Source organism: Meles meles, chromosome 8 (assembly GCF_922984935.1).
Source record: "Meles meles chromosome 8, mMelMel3.1 paternal haplotype, whole genome shotgun sequence".
NCBI classification, from domain to species: Eukaryota; Metazoa; Chordata; class Mammalia; order Carnivora; family Mustelidae; genus Meles; species Meles meles.
This window is the reverse complement of record NC_060073.1, coordinates 18,971,157-18,996,429: the sequence shown is the minus strand read 5'-3', so window position 1 is coordinate 18,996,429 and position 25,273 is coordinate 18,971,157. Positions and strand designations below refer to the sequence as shown.

General features: G+C 45.1%; 1 protein-coding gene across 14 annotated transcripts in view; it reads right to left on the bottom strand.

Moving 5' to 3' along the window:
* Positions 1–6,650: 6,650 nt before the first annotated feature.
* The window catches only part of CELF1 (CUGBP Elav-like family member 1), a 74,586-nt gene continuing 55,963 nt past the window's right edge, over positions 6,651–25,273 (bottom strand). For 9 of the 14 annotated variants that reach the window (XM_046015402.1, XM_046015405.1, XM_046015403.1 and 6 more), the window contains 10 exons: positions 24,803–24,851; positions 22,656–22,790; positions 22,029–22,108; positions 21,535–21,696; positions 18,802–18,877; positions 17,190–17,318; positions 16,735–16,845; positions 15,823–16,008; positions 13,694–13,837; positions 10,699–13,222 (listed from right to left, as the gene is read on the bottom strand). In XM_046015402.1, the coding sequence (XP_045871358.1) occupies positions 13,095–13,222; positions 13,694–13,837; positions 15,823–16,008; positions 16,735–16,845; positions 17,190–17,318; positions 18,802–18,877; positions 21,535–21,696; positions 22,029–22,108; positions 22,656–22,790; positions 24,803–24,851 (1,200 nt within the window). In that variant the 3' untranslated portion in view covers positions 10,699–13,094. Of the gene's footprint in view, positions 9,694–10,698; positions 13,223–13,693; positions 13,838–15,822; positions 16,009–16,734; positions 16,846–17,189; positions 17,319–18,801; positions 18,878–21,534; positions 21,697–22,028; positions 22,109–22,655; positions 22,791–24,802; positions 24,852–25,273 lie in introns of those variants that run through there. The other 5 variants (XM_046015400.1, XM_046015401.1, XM_046015406.1 and 2 more) reach the window with 5 other exon arrangements.

Sequence of the window (25,273 nt, the reverse complement as noted above, 5' to 3'; positions counted from 1 at the left end):
TCTATGAAAATCAAATGAAGAGATAAAACAAGAATTGCTTTGAAAGCAATATGTGAAACTAATGCCCCTATAATGGGCCTCCTGAACCTTCCTGGAACTGGCTTTTACTGTCTGTAATAGTGGAAAAACTAGAAATCCTCTATGTCCAGGAAGAAAGTGGTTAAGAAATCATGACATGCTCTATAGCCTCTAAAAATGAAAGTTGTAGATCCTGGTGTACATACCCAGATGGAAGGGTGCCCGGGACATAGTAACTGAAAAAATGCACGTAGCAGAACATTCTGTACATTACGGCATGATCTCATTTTTATTAACAGAAATTATATATGTACATCGTTTTTTGTGTATAGAGAGAAAAATTCTGGAAGCATACTTACCCCATCTGTTTAACAGTTATCAATGGGCTGTGGGATGGGGAAACGCTCCCTTTTAACATTTATATACTTAGGGCTGTTAGCAAGTTGAACAAGTGTCTGCCAGGCGCGGTCCTAAGCCAATCTCTCATCTTCCCAGCTCTGCCGGGTGGGTGTTTTCACTTCCATTTGGCAGATGAGGAATCTCAGGCTGAAAGAATCAAGTCACCTGCCCAAGGTCACAGGGACGGGTGGTATAACCAGATTAAGAGACTCCTGAACAAAGCTTTTCCCACCATACTCTAAAGTCTCTTCTATATAACTGTATTAATGTTTTGCCTTAAAAAAAAACCCTCCACCCTAAAATGAATTTTTTAAGCTTTTTTGAGAGACTGCGAGTGTGTGTGGAGAGAGGAGCGGGGGAGGGAGAGAAGCAGCCTCCCCGCTGGGTGGGGGGCTCAATCCCACAAATGGAGATTATGACCTGAGCCGAAATCAAGAGTTGGATGCTGGGACGCCTGGGTGGCTTAGTTGGTTAAGTGTCTCCCTTCAGCTCAAGTCATGATCCCAAGGTCTTGAGATGGAGCCCCGTGTCAGGTTCCTTGCTCACTGGAGAGACTGCTTCTCCCTCTCCCTCTGCCTGCCACTCCTCCTGCTTGTCCGCTCTCTGTCTGGCAAATAAATAAGCACAATCTTAAAGAAAAAAGCCGAATGCTTAACCGACTGAGCCACCAGGTGCCCTAAAATGATTTTTTTAAAAGGTTATGGTGTCGGGGCGCCTGGGTGGCTCAGTGGATTAAGCCGCTGCCTTCGGCTCAGGTCATGATTTCAGGGTCCTGGAATCGAGCCCCGCATCGGGCTCTCTGCTCCGCAGGGAGCCTGCTTCCCTTCCTCTCTCTCTGCCTGCCTCTCTACCTACTTGTGATCTCTCTCTCTGTCAAATGAATAAATAAAAAAATCTTTAAAAAAAAAAAAAGGTTATGGTGTCATGTAAGCCTCTGGGCACACTTGACTTTAAGGATGACTGGGTTGGTGACACCCTCAAGGCCGGAGGACCTCAGGTAGATGCCTCTTTCTGGGGAGTTCCCAGACTGCCAAAGGGACTGTCCAGCAGCAGAGGGCCAAGCAGGGGTTGGCATCAACTTCCTCTCCGACGGCGCCCCTGGTGGCTATCTCGGCAATTGTATTAGAACTCCAGTAAAGTAGGGTACCTGGGTGGCTCAGTGGGTTAAAACCTCTGCCTTTGGCTCAGGTCATGATCTCAGGGTCCTGGGATCAAGCCCCACACCGGGCTCTCTGTTCAGCAGGGAGCCTGCTTCCTTCCTGTGTCTGTCTCTGCATCTCTGCCTACTTGTGATCTCTCTGTCAAATAAATAAATAAAATCTTAAAAAAAAAAAAAAAAAAAAAAAAGAACTCCAATAAAGTAGCTCTAAGGAACCGGGCTGTCATTTGTTTGTTACATGGCCACTGAGGGCCTATGGAGAACTCGGGTATTGGTTGGCAGCTGGCAATCCATAAACAAGGTATGAAATTATTCTCTTTCTTCTGAGTGGGTGGAAATTTTTTTTTAAAAGGTTTTATTTTATTTATTTGAGAGAGACAGTGAGAGAGGGAACACAAGCAGGGGGAGCTGGAGAGGGAGACTCCCCACCAAGCGGGGAGCCCGATGCAGGGCTGGGATCATGACCTGAGCCCAAGGCAGCCATTTAACGACTGAACCCTCCAGGCACCCCTGGAGTGGATGGAAATGTCTGAATCAAACTCTAATGTAGTAGGGGGAAGCACATCAGGAAGCTCTTGAACAAAAGCAATGATCATTTTTTGGTATCTGTTCACTTATTCATTAAATGTTTCCTGAATACTTGCCTGCCAGACCCTAGGGCTCCAGCGAGGAACAAGACATGCACAGTCCCTGCTGCACAAAGCTCTGTTCTAGAGGGGGGTTGAAACTGGGGCCCACCTCAGACCCTCCCAAAGGAATATGCTCTACCAGGACTTCAGAGGTTGACGTGGGTTAAAAACCCAACTCTCCTACTTACAGCTATGTGACAAGGACTGTAGCTTCTCTGTGCCTCAGTCTCTACCTTCCGATGCTGCCAGGTGCTGGGAGGATGGGCAGAACAGCCCCAACATAGGGCTTGAACACCGGACCCTGAGATTGAGACCTGAGTTGAGATCGAGTCGGACGCTTAGCCGACTGAGCCACCCAGGTGCCCCTCTTTTGTCTTCTTCAATGCAGAGTAACATCTAGAAGAATCCTAACCACTGTAACTGACTGCCATGATGGAAATTTCTAGGCCCCGTAATGGCCAGTACGGTGCCCTGGTCATATGGAGCTTCGTAGCGAAAGTGAGGAATGAGAGCTCTTAATTTAAATAGCTACAGTGGCTGGTGGCTAGTAGAACTGCACAGCACAGACAGGTCCCGAGGACAGCCAGATGCAGGGTGAGGCAGATGGCGCGGCAGGTAAACAGGAGGAGCTGGAGAAGCAGAAAGGATAGGGGCTACAGGACCATGGCTGGCTTGCAAGGAGGCAGGCTCAGAAAGACCAGGAATGGCAAAAGCAGGTGGCACAAGCCTAGGGCTGTGAGTTGCTTTCAAGGAGGGGGAGGAAAGAACATGCCTTGAGAGGTAGGCTAAGTGAAAGCCAGACACAAAAGGCACATATCCTATGACTGCATTTATGACACGTCCAGAATAAGCAAATCTATAGAGCAGTTTTGCAGTTGCCAGGGGCTGGGAATGAGGGGGAGGTGAGAAGGGGAGTGACTGCTAATGAGTACGGGGTTTCTTTTCGGGGTGATGAAAATGTTCTAAAATTAGGTTGTGGTGATGGTGGCACAATGCTAAGATCCAAGGACTTGTCCCCTGTAAGTGGGTGAATTGTAGAGGTTTAAAAACACTAAAGCCTCAGGAGGCGTCAGCACAGTGGGATGCCCTTGGGGGCGGAGGAGGCGTTGGTGGCCACGCAGGCAGCCCTGGAGCCGGGGCAGCGGGAATGTCAGGATGGCTCTTCCCAGCTGAAATGTTCCATTTCCCCTCCCAAGACTCTGACTTGGATTTTAAAAAAGCAAGAGCCATCCCTAGAGCTGAAGCCTTTACCAGGAAAAGAGAAAAGTCAATGTATGCAGAAGAAATTAAACACCAGATGGCGGGGGTTGGAAAGGACTCCTGAGAGAGAAGGAAGATGCTCGAGAAGGCAGAAGGTGCAAGAAAAAGCCATCTATGATCCCTCCTGGAAGGGCAACGCTGTCAGACAGAAGTGTGACATTCCCAGCGGTGAAGTCACAAACCTGATCCCGTTTCCTTCCCGATGCCTTTCTTCGTCAGGGACTGAGAGGCTCAGGGGAACACGGTGTGTGGAGGAGCTGGGAGGGTCAGGGCAGCTGACACAGGGGCTGCCTCTGTGGAGAGCCAGGAACCAGGGCTGTGGCAACAATTAGGTGCTGAGGAATCTATTCAAATATAAAAGGGGACTGCGTGTGGGTTTTAAAAAGGAATACAGTTGCAGACAAAGCTATAGAGGTGCACAAGCCTACATTTTTAAAAAAGGCTAAAAATAGTACTCCAGGCATACTCTTTTTGGTAAATTTTAAAGAGAAACAACAGCCTAAGTACGATGTCACATTGAAAGATGTATTTTGTACGTCACATTCTATTTTTATATCAAGTTCCATCTCAGGAGAACAAGAGTCCTAAGGTAAAGACTTCCAGATCTGCCACCTGGATCTTGAGTGACAGGAGAACCTGTGCTGGATGGAGAACTTCAGGTTCCGCCACCTTGTCCTTACAGAACAAACAGCCCTCTCCAAGCCCGACTGTCCATCCTGGTCCCATTTTGCAGCATGGCACGCCCTCTTTGAGAAGGCGCCTTATGGGCACTTCATACATATTGGTTATGTAGTTTAATGTGTATTTAAACACATATAACTAATGGACATTTAAAAACAAAACCTTGTGATTTCGTTAACTATTAACGGTCAGAATGAGGTCAAGTTGAAATAGGTGCATTTCAAGCTTGATTTAAAACATCAGGTGGCGGGGTGCCTGGGTGGCTCAGTGGGTTAAAGCCTCTGCCTTCGGCTCAGGTCATGATCTCAGGGTCCTGGGATCAAGCCCTGCATCGTGCTCTCTGCTCAGCAGGGAGCCTGCTTCCTCCTCTCTCTCTGCCTAAGTGTGATCTCTGTCTGTCAAATAAATAAATAAATAAATCTTTAAAAAAAAAAAATCACGTGGTGAGGACTATACAAAACTGTGAGGGGCACCTGGGTGGCTCAATAGGTTGGGCGACTGCCTTCAGCTCAGGTCGTGATTCCAGGGTCTGGGATCGAGCCCCGTATCAGGCTGCTTGGCAGAGGGCCTGCTTCTCTCTCTCCCTCTGCCTGCCCGCTCTGCTTACTTGTGTTTTCTGTCAAATAAATACTTAAAAAAAAAAAAAGACTGTGAATGTGCTGAATACCACTGAATGATCTACTTGGGTGAACGGTTTAAGAAGAAAATTTTGCATTATATGTATTCTGCCACAGCAGAAAAAAAATTAGGTAAGGAATATTTAGGTGGGACCAGATCCAGGGAAGACCAGAGTGGCAGGAATAACGCAGGAAGCACCCCATTCCTCATGGGAAGTGACCCTTCATGGATCGTGCTGACCACCTCTCTGGGAGCAGTGAATTACCAGTAAATCTCTCCACACCAGGACGGCGGCTCTAAGGAGGGCCAGGCTGCAATGGTTCATCTACCACCTGGGGGAGCCACAGAGCTGTAGGCTCCCCAGGTTCCCTTCACTAGAGCCTAGAGGACTGTGCAATCCTGTGGCGAGAAGACACTTTAGGTTAACTAAAGCATAATTATTTGCTTTTCTGGAGTATTTCTCCCCAGTCGTGGTTAAAAGAAAGGGTTTGGGAGGTGGGCAGACCTGATTTGATTCTCAGTGCACACCACTTTCTAGCGGGCAACACTTTTTTTTTCTATTTAAGGGAGAGAGAGCGAGCGTGCGTGCCCACACCAGTACAAGGGGCAGAGAAAGGAAAGAGAAGATTTCAGGCAGACTCCACACTCAGCACAGAGCCCAACCTCATTACCTGAGATCAAAACCTGAGCTGAAACCAAGAGTTGGACGTTTAACTGACTGCACCACCCAGGTGCCCCAATCCAATTTCTTTTAACCTCAGTTTGCTCATCTACAAAATGGGAATGGGAATAGTAGCTCCCTCCCAGGGATGTTATAAAAATTAAAACATATAACATGTATCAAGTGTTCCCCATAGCACTTAGATTGTGGCAAACAATTAACATTAGGTAGGATAATTACCACAGAGTAATACAAAGTTGTCACTTTTAAACTTTTTTTAAGATTTTATTTGAGAGAGAGCTCTAGTGAGACAAGAGCACAAGCAGGGGTAGGGAGAGGGAGAAGCAAGCTCCCCTGCTGAGCAGGGAGCCCAATGGTGGGCTCGATCCTAGGACTCTGGGATCATAACCTGAGGGGAAGGCAAGCACTTAACCAACTGAGCCACCCAGGCACCCCTCTTTTAAACTTATTTTTAATAAAAGCAAATGAGAATGCACTACTCCCGAATGTATTTGCATTCGGAACTCTTACTTCATAGAACCTTTCATGGGCTAGTACTCAGAGCAACTGCCACTGAGAAATGCTCCTCTAGTCACCCCCAAAAAGAGGGACTCTGAGGAGGCAGAGGCCTGCCCTCTCCCCCCCCCCCCACCCCCCAGCCCATGCGCTGGTTGCAAGCCCCTACACTGCCAGTCCGGGGCTGAGCCTGCAGTTCTCGAATGCCTGAGGAAGTTCAGATGTTGGGCTTCACTTAGGAGCCTGATCTAGAATTTGAGTAGTAAACTAAATCTTAGAAATGCCCTTCTGTGACCTTGTTCTGAGTTCAGGATGAGGGGGGAAACCTACTGAACCACTTTGGGGTGGAGCATGAAAGGCCCAGAGAGGGGATTTGCACTTACAAGTTTGGCCAATTCTGCAGTGTGGTAGCCACTATACTAGAAATGGAAGAACCACAAAATTTAAGGTTGCCAAAAAAGTTTGAAGGGACTCCTGTGTTAGCAGGGACATTGTCAGAAGAATGGAGGACAATGAAGAAGGTAGTTTTCTGGGAGAAATTCTGTTCTTGCAGGAGACTTAGGCAAGTTTAGTTTCATGAAACCAGCACATCAAGATGAAATCTTAGCAGGATCCCCTACCCCTTCTTCAGGGTGCCACCAACCCCCACCAGTCCCATAGACCCCACTGACCACCCCAACAAATCAGTAACAACTCTGAAGACAACAACAGTTCTTCTCAAACAGTTTAATAGCAAATAAACAAAGGAAGGTACCACACTTGGCAGATACAAAATGACTTTTTGTCCGTGTGTCTGTGCAATTAAAACAGATTTAGGTTCCCCATTGGGACAAAAGGAAAAACACACAAAAAAGGAAGGAGATTCCTTTTAAACACATACTCCCTTGCTCCAAACTTGTAACAATTTTTTTTCTTTTTTAATCCACTACACAAACTCTGTGATCAGGTCAGAAAAGCAACAAAGGCTCTTCTTGCCTTTTTTTTTTTTTTTTTAAACCATTAAAGTAAAATCCATAATTTTCTACATAGTACAACACAAGTTCACACAAAAAAGACATTTTCTTTTGCAAATCAAAACAGGAAAGAAAGGAAAAGCTCAAACAAGGTAAAGGAAAAGCATTTCTACGGCTGAATCACGACTTTTGAGTTGATTGAATCCCGTTGTTGCTGCAGAACAGACTGTGCGTTTGGTCATAGTGGCAATTTTTTTTCTCTTCACATTGTGAAATCACTTTACATTGTTTTCTAGTAGAAAAGGCAAAAAACTGTACAAAACCCCTAGTGTTAAATACAACGTTTGTACCAATAAAAAACTCACACAGGTTTGTCTCCAAAATGTAAAGTTTCTTTTTTTTTTTTTCTTTTTAAATTATTCACAAAAAGCAGCTGGAAATCAGAAAGGCAGCTGCCGCTCCAGGGTCTCAAATCCATTAAAACCACCACAGAACAATTAAAACAATCAGAGAGAGAAAAGGAAAAGGAAACAACGTCCAACGTTTGGCATTTGGTTTTATCCACAGGTTTTCCCAGAGCTCCTCTTGGAATTGAAAGCAAAATATATTGGCAAACACGGATTCTGAATACACAGGAAGGGGAGCCTCAGCGCCTTCTGCCAACAGAGGCGGCTCTGTGCAGTCAGACTGTGGGGTGCATGGCAGTCTCGCTCAGGCTGGGGTTCCTGGCCTCTTTCCACCCAATCACCCCTTCCAGGAAATTAAACAGCCTACCATACACTGGGCCTCCATTGGCCGCCCTTTCTTCCTAGTAAGAGTGGCCTCAAGCATAATACTAGGCAACCTGCGGGTCCCAGAGCAGAAATTCTGCCAGGATCCCTTCCTTCATCAACCCCTGCGTGGATGATGCTAACAGTGCTTCTACCTTCCCCATCCCCCTCCCCCCCACCCCAAGTCCCTCGGCTACCCTCTCTTCACCCTTCCCTGGATAATCCTACTTCCCAGCTGTCCCACCCACCAGCAGCTTAGGTCTGGGTGGAATCCATCACAAACTCCTCCCTCTGAAATCTCTTACCTCCACAGATCCATCCTGTGACCTCTAGTCTCCTCTGGCCTCTCCCTCCATCATTCACATTCTTACTCAAAAGTCCCTAAGACCCTGAGGCTGGATGGTGCCACAAGAGAGGAGGGCAAGTTCCCTTCAGGGAACCAAGGAACTGGCTTGCCTGGCACCCAGGGACAGTAGCTATTTGGCTCTTCACTCAAAAAAAAAAAAAAAAAAAAACCAACAAAAAACAAAAGAAGAAGAAGAAATCCCTGCCCTCACCCCCCACCCCACTAGCTAAGCAAGAGCAGAGCTGTGGTGAAGAGCCAGTGTGGGGTAGGTGGTGCCCAGGGCTGTAAACAGTGTGAAGACTGTAGTATTGTGCTTGTCACCTAGGAAAAGCGCGGGCAGGTATGTTGCCGCTTAGTGCACGGATGGCCTCCTCCGAGTGGTTAAGAGCACCCTCCTTCTTCAGGGCTGAGGGGCGCTCACTACCCCTATGCGCTAAACCTCTTGCCCGCCCCCTACCCCCACCCCTGAAGCCACCTTCTGGGTTCTATCTCTGCTCCTTGTGCCTCTCCAGGCCCCCTTCCCACCCACCTCTGAGCAGAGCAGCCAGCCTCCTGGGGGGCCCCCCGCTGAGGCCTGGAGGCCACACGAGGTGACAGTCTAAGTGCACAGGCAAACACTCTCAGGGCAATAGAGGAGAAAGTTGCCACTTCAAAATAAAACAATACAATCTTGAAAAAAATAACCCCACAACAATTTAAAACAGCTTCTTTGAAACCCTTTTAAATCGGTCAGTTTTTGCACAAACTATAGAAAACAGAGAGGTGAAGGTGATATATACGAAGGTGTGAAGAAACAGCAGGAAACATGCAAAACTTGTTTTTTCTGGGCATAATCTTAGTAGGAAAGGAAAAATTAAAAACAAAAACACAAAAACCATACAAAAAAACAAAAAAAAAAAAATCAAAGCATCACATTTTGCTGTGGAGACTGTAGGAACAAGCACGGAGATGGGCAGAGCGGGGCTGACGGGAAGGGGCCAGAGGGATTTGAAGGCTCCCTGCAGGGCACTACAGGGAAGAACCACAAAAGAAAAAGAAAAAGGGCTGGCTGGGTCCCAAACTGCAGCCTGCGGTCAAAAAGGAAAGGGGGTTCAGGTGTTTTCTGCAGTTGAGAACTCAGAAAAACAAAAGAACACATGCGGTCTCCTCAAGCCCCACAAACTGTATCAGCAAAATGTGCTCAGGAGCCTCAAAGGTTTTAGTGACATCTTTTATTTCATTGTTTACTTCAAAGTTGTCTTTAAAACTAAGCACACAGAGAAACAAAGCCTAGAAACGGACTGGCTGTGTGTTCACAGAAATACAAACACCACGCGGTATGTGCTAGTAGGGCTGCTCTGAAGACAGTTACAAAGAATTGGAATCACAAAATCAAGTGGTTATCTTATGAAGTTCTAGAAAAATAGATTTTTTTATATTCAAATGCAAGTTTAAATATTTCCCCTTCAGCAGTCGTTCTAGCAAAACCAATTTGGCAGCACAAAAGAAAAAAAAAGGAAAAGAAAAAAGAAATAACAAAGAAAGAAACAAACATAATAAAAATACACGTCAGCATCAAAGGTCAACACAAGGTCAAAGGTGAGAGTTCAAGCATCAGAGAAGCTGAAGAGACAGGGATTTGGACGATGTACTTGACGCCACATCGACATGCTTTAGGCACAACGATGAACAAACGGCAGGAATCTAGAAAAAAAAACAAACCAGAAAGAGGGAGACCCACTGAGTTACACAGAGCAATACATCCAAACAGAGAGAGAGATAGAGAGAGAAGAGGAACACTCACTGTGTACAGCCCTGAAATGAGGAGGCGGGTGGGGCGGGGGCTGGGTAATGACAGGGAACTTTTGCACATGCTAACAATGGACACAGGGAAAAGTCAAAAAGGACATGGAGGACACCAAGAAAACATCCAACTGCCAGAGACAGAAGGGAACCTAAAGCTTGGATTTCCCCTGAAGCGCCCAAACAAGTCCGCAGGGGGAGAAGGTAGGTCTCTGGTGGAGCAGAGCTCCAGCCTCTCCCCTCCTCAAACCCAGGAGAAAGTAGAAGACAATGGCTGGGGTGGGGGGAACTCTCTAGGGGAGAGGGCTAGGATTTCTCCTCAGTTCTATGGGGACGGCCTTTTGTTTCCAGAAATCCAAGCTCTTAGCTTCCATGCAGGCCCTGGCCACTCATGTGGGACCCAGGAGACAGTGTCTGGCTGCATTCAAGGCAAATCAATTTCATGATGAAACCCAAGTAAGAAACAAAACTATAGGCAGAAAACACATTTATGTAAGTGAAAGCCCCACACAACAGAAAAGGATTGCTTAAGACTTGACTGCTAGTCTCCACTCTCCGAGCTGAACCCTTCCACACCATGAGACTTGCAGGGGAGCAGCTTCTTCACAAACCATCTTTGGCCTGGGGAGAGAACTGTGCTCAAGGGCAGTGCTACTATGCTCACTCACTGGGCAGGGGAAAGGAGAACAGAGAGAAGTGCCTGGTCTCACCAGCTGGCCGCTATGGCAGCCCAGGGCCCTGCTGCGGCACACACTCCTTTTAGAAAAGAGAACTCCACAAACAGGTATGGGTTTGCTATCAAAGGCAGGCTGATTGCACCTTTGCCTTTCATGTTATTCAAAAAGCCGTTTCATAAGATCCCAGAGAGGGGGTATAGCTCAGTGGTAGAGCATTTGACTGCATAAGATCCCAGAGCCCAGGACAAATAGTGGAATGGGGGAGGAGGGGGGATGGGAGTGGAATTCTGGGCTTTGGAAAACCCCACAATGGCCAAGGAGGAAGACAGAACAGAAGGTCAGCTATCGCAGCACCGCAGCACCGGCAGCACCCTGGGGAGCACAGCTCTCTCCTCTGCCAATTCACAGCATTAACTCCTTCCCCTCTGGCAGATTATTAGCTGGGCTGCAAACGGGCCACAGAGAGTCAGTAGTTTCAATCATACACAGCACCCTGTGTGTACAACAATCACATTCTGGATTCTACAAAATCCTGGCCTTTTCCAGAGATATAATTTAGGTAATAAATATTCTCCACCCCGGAGCTGTATAAAACTTCTATAAAAATAGAAACGACATTCTTGGTTCCAGCCGGTTGGGATTCAGAACAGCGCCTCCCCAACCTAGCATTTTTTTCTTTTTTTCTTTTTTCTTTTTTATTTTTATTTTTATTTTTTGCATTTATTTAAAAAATCCCATCATGACCCTGGAAGCCTTTGGAACAGTTTTATCCTTGAAACACAGGACACATTTCTCCCAGTGCGCGGAATTCAAGTTTACGTGGTTCAGCTTAAGAAGTATGTTTCACGTCTCTTAGAGGACAACACACCCAAGTTATCACTATGAGAAGGGAACAGCTGTCCCTGCTTCAATGGGATAATCCAACACCACCAAACTACCTGTACAACAGCAAGATGGTCAATCCCTGTCTGTGACCCAAATGGACAGCATGACAAGGAGAGAGCCCCCCATCTGACTTAATACCAAACCAACCCCTTTAATCTCATCTCTACTGCTAGGGGTCAGGACTGATGTTTGTGAGGTTGAAGACTGCAGGGACCCAGTCCCCGGCCTTGGCTAAGAGTCAGATCCCAACAGGGCTACCTCTGCCCAGGTGCACATTCCCAACAGTATGTCCTTTCTGGTTCTCCACCCCCACAGCATTTCCTGGAGCAGAGGCAGGGCCCAGAGGCTATGTGGGTCACAGGTAAGAGCTGGAGTAAGACCTGTGGGAGGCAGCAGGGAGCTAACTGTAAGCACGAGGACAAAAATGAACATGGTAATACTGAGGTAAATGAACACGAACTCCATCTGGAGGCTGCAAATGTCCTGCGGTCTCCTCTGTCCCCAAGAGCAGAAGGGGCTGCAGTGGTTAGTAGAGAGGCCTGCCTTGGGGGGAGTACTACAGCTGGGACCCCTCAACCTAGGAAGCAAGTGCAGATTTCTGATCCTTCTAAGTAGTTAAGTGCTGGCCACAGAGGAATGCAGCACTCTGGCTTAAAGGGCCCTTCTGATTTAGAGCCACAGGAAGCAGGCTCCCCCTCCTCCCCTAATACGATGGCTTCTGATCACTCTGCTCAGGAGAGGTGCCCCCTTTAGCTACATACCATAAGCCCTTCTTGGATTTACTCTCAAGAGAAAACTGCCTTGGGATGAAGTGACACACTCTGCTGTGGTCAACTACAAGGAAGGAAACCAGACAGTGTCTTCTCTAGAGGCCTTGTTTAAAGGGCCTGTTAGAAACGGGACATGTGGTGTTGAAATTAACTAAAAACGACCTCTCTGACTAGATGAGACTAGACGTCTCTTCTTTCTAACAGCCAGCCACCAGCCAGGCAGAGCCAATCCAACACCAATGGGTGGCTGGAAAAGCTGGTAATGGGTGATGTCTCCCTGCTTTTTGCATGTCAGGCTAATTTAACAGGTCCTTTATTCCCAAAGAACTGTCATCCCCTTCTTGGGAAAAAGGAGCAGGAATCTTGCACAGAATCTGAAAAATAGGTGGCAAGAACTCAGCAGGCAGTGAGGGAAGTGCTTCAGTCTCCAACTCCCAGGGCCACTGGGTGTGGGTCAACTCTCCTCACCTCCAAAGGCAGCCCTGCCTCCACCCCCGAAGGCTCTTGGGTGCCAGTTCTCATTTCACCCACTCTTGCTCTAAGGTAGATTCTGGGGTCAGTTTTTGGTTTCACTCAGTCCTCGCTCTTGGGGCAGTTTGGGGAAAGCTCTGATCTTCTTTTTTAATGTTTCTCCATTCCCCCTCCTCCCCCAGGGCGGTTTGATGTTGGTCCTTCTCAACACACACTGGTTACAAACACAGCAAACTTTAAATAAAGAAAAAAACTCAGGATATGGCACCTAAACTCCAAAGTAAAACACTGGAAACCAAAGCACAAACTCGTCCTCTGTACGAAGCGAAACTCCCACAGAAGGCAGTAGCCGAGTCTTCAGGGCAAGCTGTGCCTGCGAGAGTGGCAGGGATCAGGGTCCAGGGCTGTCAATCACAGCCTTAGGGCTTCGAATCATTAAGGGTGCTCCTCCCCCACTTACCAGAAGACCCTCTCACTCCAGTCTCAGAGGGGAGCACGCTCAGTAGGGCTTGCTGTCATTCTTCGAACGTTTGAGCTGCACTTTAAGCCGCTTCATGCCAATCTGAAAGCCGTTCATGGACTGGATGGCAGCTTGAGCCGAAACAGGATTGTCGTAACTTACAAAACCTGTGTGTCCAAGCAGAACCCTGGGTGAGGGGCATGATGAAGCAAGGAGATTCTGAGTCCTCCCTACACAGAAGACAGCTTATGAGCATAGTCTGATAGCCCAAATTTCTTAGCAGGGATGAGAAGTCCGAAAATTATATCACATGAGATAGATTAGGTTCCTGACTATACCACTTGACATCTACAAGGCACTTTTAAGTTTCTGACCAAGCTATTTCCATACCTTCTTTTTTTTTTTAACCTCTGGAACAACAGTGTGGATAGAAACCCACCGTCCTGCTACAGAAATGAAAAAAAAAAAAAAAACAAAAAACAAAAACTGAGGCTCAACAAGAGGTCACGATGTCTTGCCCAAGGCTGAGTTAAACAGTAACCCAAACGTAAACCCAGTTCTTCCTGCTATCAGCCCCTTCTCATTCTCAGTGGTAATGACACTTAACCTTCCCAACACCAGTAAAGAAGCCAACATACCAAAACACTTGCTCAGGTTTGTCTGCTTGTCTATGAAAACCTTGGCAGACACGACATTCCCAAAGGGCATAAACATCTGCAGCAAGTCCTGATCTCCAAACTCCTGGGGCAGGTGGTAGATGAACAGGTTGGCTCCCTCTGGACCTTCAAAATACCCATCGATTGAAAAGGCATCAGTGTCAAGCTCACCCCCCACTCCACCCGCCCCCACCCTGATACCACTGTTTCTCATTTCTACCTGAGTTAAACTGTCTATATCCTGGCACCCCTGGGTGGCTTGGTCAGTTAAGCAGCCAACTCTTGATTTTGGCTCAGGTCCTGGGTCCTGGGATCAAGTCCCGCATTGGGCTCTATGGGGAGTCTGCTTAAGGATTCCCTCCCTCTGCCCTTCCCCCCGTTCTTCCTCTTTCTCTCTCACTCTCAAATAAATAAATCTTAAAAAATAAAACCTGTCTGTATCCCAACAAACAGAATCCTTTGGAGAACTAAAGATTCTCCAAATACAAAACAGGAAACTGAAGAGCAATCACTGAAACAGACTCCTCCCCACTGAGGGGTATCAGAATTCCATCTTGTGGGAGGAGTGAGTGCAAGAACAATAAAGTAGGCAGACTTGTGTGTGGTGCAATAAAACCGGAGACTAAAGGCTTATACAGACACAGAGAAAAAGGGCAGAAAGAGATTACAAACAAAACAGGTTCAAAACTGTGCCAGAAACTACCCGGAGAGCAAAGACTGGCAGCTGCAAGGCAGGGGTGGGAGCAGGGAATGACTACAAAGGGACATGACGGAATTTCTGGGAGTGATGGAAACATTCTCCATCTACAAAATGTGGTTACATGACTGTACATGTTCATTAAAGCTCACAGAGCTATATATTCCCAAAAGGGTGAATTTTACCATATGTAAAGTACACTTCATTAAAAAGAATCACATTTTTAAAAAGTGCTCATGTTTAACACTGAGCTCAAAAATAAAATATGCTTTCCTTTCCAACCACTTAAGCTCAATGACTTTCTAACCAAAGAAGCCCTACTAAACTGTAGTCCTGCCATTTTCCAGCCACCAGGCCTCCCTGCTGTTGCTAAACACATTACAGAACAGTGCTGCCTCAGGGCCTTTGCACTTGGTGTTCCTCTGCCCCCATTACTCTTCTTCCTCTAGATACATGCATGGCTTGCTTTCTTACTTCCTCTGGACTCTGCTTAGATGTGAAGTGAGAGGCCTCTGACCATTCTACACAAAATGTTGTGCCTCTGGCACTCTCCATCCTCTTTCCCATTCATCAGTCTTCAGAGCACCATGTGGTACACTCCATGCTCTTCCTGCTTTACTGTCTGTCTCCATAGTTTTTCAGTTCCCCCACTACGACATCCTAGAGCACAGAAGCATCTTGACTCAGAACAGGTGAGGATGCACTATCCCAGGAATCCTCACTGGTGTTGCAAAAAAGGATACGTGTCTTTCCCCCACATTAGTGCTTAAACCTTGCCAGCTTCTGGCTACAGAAATCTAGTCAACTAGGAGCACAGAGGTGTCGGCAGTGCCGTGTATTCATGTGAACCACTGTCAGGCCTCTTTCTGCCTATAAAGTCTCTCCTGCACCTAGTATCATTTATGTCAAAGCACACATTTCCTAATTCACCAACGTGGGCCATAACTCTTTCTGCCCCATCAACTTCAGCCTGTCCTCAATTAGGAAAAACGGAGATCAAAAAATGAGGAAAATGCCAAATAAAAGAGCTTAAAACGGACACCTAGACAGAAAATACCCTCTGACAGATCTGTAATCCACAAAGATGACTTCCTAACAAATAAAAAAGGACTGTGAAATGCTTTCACACAGTAAGGTCAGCACGTTTCTTCACCTAAAACCTGCAGCCTGATCACAGGAGGGCAGAGGTTCTGATCTGAGCTACAACCAGAAAACATTCCAAAAGCAGACTACAGTTTACAGAGCTTTACAGCTTACAGAATCTATGTCTGACAGTGCCAAAGAAAAGCATCGGTCTCACTGCCTGACTGGTCCTCCTGGCCTTTGCCCTGCCTTCACCTCTGCTGTAGGTGGAGTCATCTCCCCTCTGCCCCCTCATCGCCGTCCCTAACCGTAGCCTCCCAGCTCTACTCACCTTCCTTCTGGCTTCCGGCAGCGCCAATACTCTGCTGTGTCAACAGGTTCTGGTTGTACAGAGTGGGGAGTGCTGCAGCAGCGTATTGCTGGATTCCCGAGTAGGCCTGCGTGAGGGCCTCCATGGTGCTCCCGGTGCCGTTGGAAAGGCCACTGCTCCCCAGGCCACCATTTAAAGCAGCCATCCCTTCATGGTGGGAAGAGCAGGATTAACATATGGGAAAGACTTGAGTGGCACCAAAACAAACTCCAAAGTTCTCCCTTTTCTCTCTCTCTCAGCTTCTCTCTGAGGAGGACCATCCATCTGAATGGTCAGATCTGAGGACACTCATCAGGCCTTACTGCTCACAGGAACATTAAAAAATGCCACACCCAGGGGTGGCTCTTCCTATTACCTTTTTCCAACCTGTGCAAGAAGTGATACCACTTACATCTGACTTGCTCCATTTTCTCTGTCTTCCACTTTTCTGTCACTTTCTCACTTAGAGCTGGAATGTGGTAAAATAAGCATCCCAGGTTTGGGTGCTGAAAAGGGGTGTGTGTGGTCTCAGACAAGATGTGGGTAAACCCTATTGTCAAAACAACAGCTAATATTTATTTAAACACATTCTACATGCCTGACGCCATACTAAGTCATGTGCTCAGCACTTTACCTATGTTCTCATTTACTTAACAACCCTCAAAGTGTCCTCTTCCCACTCTGCAGATGAAAAAATGACCTTAGAAAGGTGGTATTATGTTACAGCTAGCTAAGGGGGAGAGGTGGGATTTAACTCGGGTCTAACTTGAAATCTCATGATTATCTCTAACTTTACCAGGCCACCCCATTCAGTCTAATGGTGACCTGCCAGGGTTGTTTAAAGGTGCTACCTGCACAACGAACGGCCTGATCACATCAGGGGCTGTCCCTCACCTGCCAAAGAGCTGACATTGAGGCCTGCCGTGGCTCCAGCTAACGTCTGAAGAGCTCCAAGGGAGGCGATGGGGTTGACAGAGCTGCTGCTGCTGGAGCTCGGTGAGGACCCTGTGATCAGAAAGCCGGGTGTTAAAACTCGAGCCAACGCATGCTTCGCATGTCAACAGGAACCAAAACACAAGATTGATACTACTCAAGCATTCTCTTCGTAAAGAGGTTTTCAGTTACTGACTCCCAATAATTGTCGCTGTAGGACATAAAGTCAAAGACAGTTGTAGCAAACTAAAAATTATGAGATTTCTCTTAAGTCAGAAGATGACATTTGAAAATTAATTGTTCACAGTCTGACCCCTTTGGAAATAGATGTTAACTACTCTCCATAATGACAGAACCCTCTCTGGGGATTCTGCCCAAGGCACACAAGGGCATACTGGTTCTAATGACACACTTACCTGAACTGGTGAGTACGCTGAGGGGACTGCTGGATGTAGTAAGAGCATTGGTACCACTTGGTGTGTTCTGAGCTGCACTAGCTGCAGCGGCTAGAGCAGCCAAATTCTGTAACTGCATTGCATTTAACCCTGCAACATCCAAAGCAAGAGATCAGCCAGCATATACGGGTTCCTTGTATCCGTTCCAGCAATGACAGCACACACCGGTAAAGGCTGGTCCCAAAGAGGAACTATTCTTGATAAGCCTTACAAGCAACACTACAAGGCTCTAAAAAGATTCAGATATCACTCAACTCCTCAAGAAACTTGACATAATTTCCTCAAGAGAAGAGATATATAATCCAACAGCATGCCACCCCAAGTGAATATTCCTAACAGGGACTGGCAATTAGGAAACCAAGAGAGGGTAAGATCTGCGGTCTACCACAAAGCCAAGTGACCAAGAGAACAACAAACGACACAACTTGTGGCACAGAACGGAACTGCATCTGAGCCCCTCACTCCTATTGCATAGGGGATTTGCTCTTATCAGTGGAGGTTTACAGGCAGAAAACACAGCAGGATCCAGGTGACGGAGGCGGGTTTTAACAGATGAGGATGCATGTGAGAAAAGCAGTAAGGAGAAAGACTAAAGAAAAACCACTCCTTGAACAGATTACTCATCAGAAGAGGAGAGAAAAACACTGAAGGGGTAAACCTCCAAGCAACAGTTAAAAGGAGCAAGAATCTGAACTGCACTGACTGTGTTGCAAACCATTTACTGGATGATGGAAAAGCAGATGGGTGGTGGTGGTTCGGGGGAGAGTTAGCGAGAATAAAAACTAAACTACAACACAGATTTACAATCTAGCAAATTTACAAAAACACCACAAACTCCAAGTACCTGGTACAAAGTGAACCACTATCAAAAATTTTCAAATACCAAAATGCAGTTCACCTGACACTACATTTCTCAAATGTACTTGCTGAGCCTTAATCCACTGCAGAAGAGGTAGCAGCAAGGGACTCTGGAAACACTTCACTCCCCACCTCCACTAACTTGTCTGATGGCCCCACCTTCAAGTTTGTCTGTGGAGCCCCATTTTGTCATCACTCAAGTATCTGTCAATTAAGTTTTCCATGTATGTTAACAGCATTAACAACAATAAAAGGTAATTCACCTAAGAAATAACATGCATAAGACACAGAGAAAAGCTAACTGCCTAGTTTCTAGCAGTTTCTGGCCATTTTGCATGGATGCCTTCTTAGGCTTCAAAGAGTCACTGGAAAAGTCACTTTACTGGGGAAATAAAGAGTTCCTGCAACTTCCTCCTTATCAAAATGGCCTCAGATAGTCTACTCGTGCTAACAGCTCTTCTCCATCTTCCTCCTCAACAAAGATTTAAAGGGGTGGGGAGCATCAGAAATCCCAGAGCTATCTTGTATAGCAACTAAAAGAACCACCTTCCAGAGGCAAAGCAGTTGAGATGTGGGATGTTCATCTTACTTCAGGTTTATGAAACAGGTGGGAAAAATTTGTTTTCTGTACAAACGGTGCAAAACTCTCAGACTGTTGTTAGCTGGGTCTGGTGGCCTGGTTGCTGCTGCTCCTCCACAGCCGTGAAACACTTACCTCCCATTGGGTGGAGGCTGCTCAGGGTGTTGAGGTTCCCAGAGGAGGCAGTCTGCTGAAGGAGCTGCAAATAAAGCTAGACATTACACCAAAAAACAGAACAAGAGTGAGAGTGAGGGCTGGTTCTGCATCTGGGATAACTCTACAGCACAGCAAAGCGAGAGTGCAGAGGCCCCCAGAGAGAAGAGAGCTGAAGACAAGAACCCAAGCCAACACAACAGAAACATGAGGCTTATGACAGCACGGACAATACGACAAGAGCTAAAGCCCTGGCCCAGAAGACAGTTACATTCACTGAGTACTGAGCCAGGGTCCAGTCCCTGGGAAACAGAAGGCAGCACAGCAGAGGACAGGAGGAGGGCAGAGAACTAAGCTCAACTCAAGCAGCTATGCAATCCACTGCAATGAAGTCTGCACATGGATGACTGCTACTTCTAGCACCTCTCTCCCAAGTTCTCCTTAGTCTGGACCACACATCTTATTTTGCAGACTATTTCCATCTAAATACCCAATTCCTACTTCAAATATTTTAAATATCAAATCTAACCATTTTAGGGTATTTCTTTCTTGGAGTCATTCTTTACTGATCACAATGGGCCGCTGACTAATCAGTCTTTCCACGCTCTCCACACATCCATCCAGACCCACTTATCTCCTCCACCCCAAATTGGTCTCCACTGTTGCAGATAACCAAATGACTGGCAGATCAGTTCAGTGTATATTCTTACAATGGTTGTCACCTAACAAATACAACAAGAGGGCCTGTCCATGAGCTTATGGATCTTCATAACCTTATTCACTATCTTAGCATATAGCAATCTTTGTCTAACAAACCTGCTGAAAACCTTTGCTCCATTCAAAGCCAATCACTTTTCCTTATGGACAACGAATATTCCTGTTTCTGGATCCTGTATTCAACCTGTTGCTCATTCCCATAAATACCTGACCTGGTTCCTCTGTCATCAATGAACCCCGTTAGTCCAGAAAGGTTTCAGTCCACAAACCTCCAACATAGAATGAAAAAATGTACCTGCACATAATTTTTATCACCTTTCAGAGGGGTCCACACCCCACAAAGATTAAGAACTATTGCTCTAGTCCAAAGAGATCAGGTTCAAGTCCACCTATTCCAGAAAGAACCTCATAATTAATGATAATATACCATTTATACACCCATATGTCTTTATTTTTGTCCGAAATACCTCGGGCAATGTGCTCAATTCCAGCTGGTGGACTATGCATACTGTACTTGGCACCTTCATTTCCTCCCTAAAAGAGAACAGCTCTAAGGGCAGGGATCATGTCTAACTAAAATAAAGAAACCACAGCTCTCAACAAACACCACCATGCATTGTTGGGTGTGGCAATGGCAATAAAAAGGGGGTCTTCCCTAAAAAGAGCTTCAAAACTCTCTAAGAAAAGCAAATGCATATCATGGAGATAATTTTAAACATATTATCATTTTGGCAAAAGACTAAAAAAAATATCTTTCTGAATTTTCTGAACTTACAAGCTATGTTCTTGCACTAAGAAACAATTTAATCTGTTAAGATACACTAACCATCTTCATTTTAAAAAAAGATTGTGATTTTTTTCAAAGATTTTATTTATTTGAGAGAGAATGAGAGGAGAGTGAGAGAGAGCATGGTGGGGCGGGGCGGATCAGAGGGAGAAGCAGATTCCCTGCTGGGCAGGAAGCCCGAAGCGGGACTTGATCCTGGGCCTCCAGGATCATGACCTGAGCTGAAGGCAGGCGCTTAACCAACTGAGCCATCCAGGCACCTCCTCATCTACACTTTTTGACTTCAGAGAAATACTAGCTAGAAAACTGGGATTTCTTCTAACATTTTAGAAATATGAAGGCCATTATTTGGAATCAAATTAGCCAAAACTCAGTACTGAGTAACAGAAATCATTGCCTTTCTTCTGTTTCTATATAGAACAACATTTTAAAGAAAGAGGAATGAAAGACTGTAATTATTCTTATGTGTATATTTTTGGGACTATCCATACACATCTAATGGTTTCACCACCGATTTTCCTTCGGTGATAGCTTCACAGATCAGACAGTTTTAAGTGTCTTGCACTGTCTGCTATACTTATAAGGGTTAAAGCAGTGGTGATCCCCTGTAATAAGTATCGTAGACTTAGCGAATCTAAATATCAAACTGGAGCCTTTGGACTACATGACTCAAACTCAACAAAAGCAAGATCAAACGAAAGGATCTACCTATTTACAATGCTGTCGACAACTCAAATATTGACACCTGTAATACTCATTTAATAATGTCCATGTCAATGTCTTGACCTCTTAGCGGAAAGAAACATTTATCATACTCTTTAGGGAGGATTCGATAAGGATTTTAAAGATGCCTCTACATCTGGGAGAAAGAACCATGGAGAGAGATATTTGGTAGTTAAAATTCCCTCAAGATTTTCTTTTAAAAAAACTAAAGGGACAGGGACATACAAGGTTTTCTAAATCTTTGTATCAGGAAATCAGGTTTTCACTTTAATAGTAGCAAAAGTCTCAAGTTATAACCCAAGTGTGTGATGAGAGAGGAGAGAGATGGTGAACAGATATATTAAAGAATATTGCACTGCCTGAAGTTTTACCAAAAAATTTGACATGTTCAAGTTGCAAATGCCATTGTGTCTATTAGCTAGGGACAGCACAAGAAGAAACAGCTGGGAGCTTGCACAGTCTGCAGAAAGCAAACCACAAAGACTCACTGCTAAATACTGGGGTCCAAGAGTATTTAGACCAGCAAGGTTTCCCCACACAGATGCTGCGCTGATTTGCTGCATCTGCTGCTGGAGCTGCTGGGCCATTCTCTTCTGTTCCTTGTCCTTCTGCGTATCAGCAAATTTTACCACCATAGGAGATGAGCAACCCTATGGAAACACCAAAGCCAAAGGGTCAAATTCCTCCTTCTGCATGAAGGAAAAAAAATCCTCCTCTGTAGTGACACACAGGATGCATTCTAATTTCATTCACTGCCAAATGGCTCTCTTCCTGACAGACACAAGTGGCAAAAGACAAATTTAAAAGGACTACTTCTAATACGTTAATTTCAAAGAGAGCACTATTTTTTTTAATTTAATATGTTTAGCCTGCTTAACCTTTAGGGCAATTGGATGCTGTACATGCTGCAGAGCTTTGATGGCCAACTGTCCTAGTACTCTCAGGCTAAGGAACTTTCCCTTTTCAGTCATCTGCTCCCTACCTCCATGGTCTGTGCTTGGTGCATTGCCTTGATAGCCGTCTGTGCCATGGCTCTTGTTGTAAAAGTCACAAATGCACAACCTGGTAAGAGAAGTGTCAATAACTCATTCATTCATTTGCTTATTAATTATCTGATAGACATTTACTGAGCACCTATTATGTGCCAAGTACTATGCTAGCAATACAGATATGGTTCCTGCCTTCAAAGGGGTTTAAGATCTAGTGGAGGAGACAGACACATCATAACAGTGCTAAGTGCTTTCATGAATAACTTGGGAAGCACAACAGGAAAGAAAGAACTTGATAAAGGGATAAAGGAGGAATCACAATCCTCTAGTTCCTCTTGAGAAGAAAGTGTTCCATTTTGGCATTAAGGACCTCTCCAAGCACAAAAAGAGAAAATTTTAACACATGAAACTTAGTGCCGAATGTAGACGCCTTAGGGGGCTGGGACAATTCTAAAGGAATCAACTGGTAGGAGGAGCCATGATGGGACCTAGACTTACAACACCAAGCCCAACCTCTCCATCAAGACAAGGCCATGTTGGGTAGGGATCATTGGTTTCCACTGGTCCAACTAAAAGAGACTCTAAATTTAAGCATCTTTAAAAGCTAGAAATATACCTACCTCGGCTCAGTCCATCAGGTCCCCGTAATATCCGGCATTCTTCAATCTGTCCAAATGAAGAGAACATGACTCGGATGTCATTTTCAGTGCACTTCTTGGAAATCATACCAATAAACAGCTTCCTGTCTTCCACTGCTAAGAGAGTAAAACACGAAAGGCTTGAACATTATAACTACAAGACGTAGTGTAGCACAGACTGGAGTCAGACTGTCTATATTTGAATCCTGGCTCTATGCCTATATATCATATTACCTGGATTCTAAGATAAGCATTTTCCCATCATTCAGCACCTCCTCTTATAATCAATTGTACCTTAAAATTTAAACTGGAAGCATTTAGATAACGTACAGTAGTTTTGTGATCTTGTCAAAGTTACTTAGCCATTCCATGACTGTCACCTGATTAATAGGGATAATGATGTTCATCTCAAAGGCAGCTGTAGGGGTGCCTGGGTGGCTCAGTGCTCAAAGCCTCTGCCTTCAGCTTGGGTCATGATCCCAGGGTCCTGGGATCCAGCCCCACATTGGGTCTCTGCTCAGCGCGGGGCCTGCTTCCCCTTCTCTCTCTGCCTGCCTCTTTGCCTACTTGTGATCTCTGTCAAATAAATAAGTAAAATCTTTAAAAAAAAAATCAAAGGCAGCTGTAGGTTTTAAATGCAAAGCACTCAGCATCTTGTGTAGCACTTAGTGATGTTTGTTCTTACTAGCAGTACTACTGTACCAAAGGACAAGTTTTCACACTGACCTGATATGACAAGGGAAACACAACACACCTTTCAGTGAGTGTAATTGTCATTTTCCTTTTTTGATTATTCTCTTAAGGACTAAGTTCTCCTCCTTAGTCTGTCCATCCTCCCACCCCCTTTTCTGTCCATAAGAAATTATTTTGATCAAAGACATCCCATTTTACTCTAAAATGTTCTTATATTGTTTACCTATCAACTCTATTTATCTCATTATTTACCATATTTAAGGGAAAAAAAACTATTTATTATTATTATTTTTAAAGGTTTTATTTAGGGGCACCTGGGTGGCTCAGTCGGTTAAGCATTTGCTTCAACTCAGGTCATGATCCTGGAGTCCTGAGATCAAGCCCCAGCTTGGGTTCCCTGGTCAGCAAATAGCATGCTTCTCCCTCTCCCTCTGTCTCTCCCCCTGCTCCTTCTGTTTCTCTCACTCTCTTAAATAAAATCTTTAAAAAAGATAAATATTTGAGAGAGGGAGAAAGTGAGTGCAAACAAGAACAGAGATAGAAGAAAATGAAAACACTAACTCAAAAAGCTGCACACTCTGGGTGCCTGGCTGGCTGAGTCAGTAGAGCATGCAACTCTCCATTGTGGGGTTGTGAGTTTGAGTCCCCCACTGGTTGTAGACATTATGTAAAAATACAATCTTAAGAAAAAAAAAAAGCTATATACCCATGTTCACGGCAGCATTATTTTCAAGAGTCAAGAAATGGAAACGTGTCTTTCAACAGATGAATGGATAAAGAAAATGTGTGTACACACATACAAACACCATAGATATTATTCAGCCATAAAAAAGCAAGGAATCTTGTCATTTGTGGCAACATGGACGGACCCTAAGGCCATTATGCTAAGTGAAATAAGTCAGAGAAAGATACTGTATGCTCTCACTTATAAGTAAAACCTAAAAAAACAAAACACACACACACACACACACACACACACACACACACACACACACACGGAAGTTCACAGATACACAGAACAGGACTACTGGTTGCCAAAGGTTGGGCATAAGGGACTGAGGAAAAAGGGCAAAATGGATCAAAAGGTATAAACTTCCCATTATAAAATAATTTAGCATAGTCACTAGTTAACAGTACTGTATTGTGTATTTAAAAGTTGCTTAGAAAGTAGATCTTAAAAATTCTTATCAAAAGAAAAACATTTTTAGAACTTTGTATGGTGACAGATACTGACCAGACTTACCATGGGAGATTATTTCTAATATAAACAAGGACTGAATCATTATGCTGCACACATTTTGCCACTTAGATGTCAATTAAAAAAAACAAAAACAAAAACAAATGATTGCTTAAAGCAAATACAATCCAGATGCCACCAGAACGAATAGTAAACTAGAAAAAACCTAATCGGGGGAGGACTTTACACAACTGCTTACCATTGTTCTTCTCACTGTCGGCAGGCTTCATCTGTATAGGGTGGTGCATCTAAAAAGGAAAACACATACATATCATCACTGTACACATTGAAGGCACAGAAACGTAAATGAGGACTCTAAAGGCAATACTGAAACTAGAGTCTTAAGAATCTTCTCTGGCCTTACATCCGCCTTATGATCATTTCTTTTTTTTTTTTTAAAGATTTTATTTATTTATTTGACAGACAGAGATCACAAGTAGGCAGGCAGAGAGGCAGAGAGAGAGAGGAAGCAGGCTCCCTGAGGAGCAGAGAGCCCGATGTGGGGCTTGATCCCAGGACCCTGGGATCATGACCTGAGCTGAAGGCAGAGGCTTTAACCCACTGAGCCACCCAGGCACCCCTTATGATCATTTCTTCACAAAATATCAAAATAGACAGAATGAGAATCAAGAAGTCAAAATTCTCTTGGCTAAGAGAGAACTAAAACACT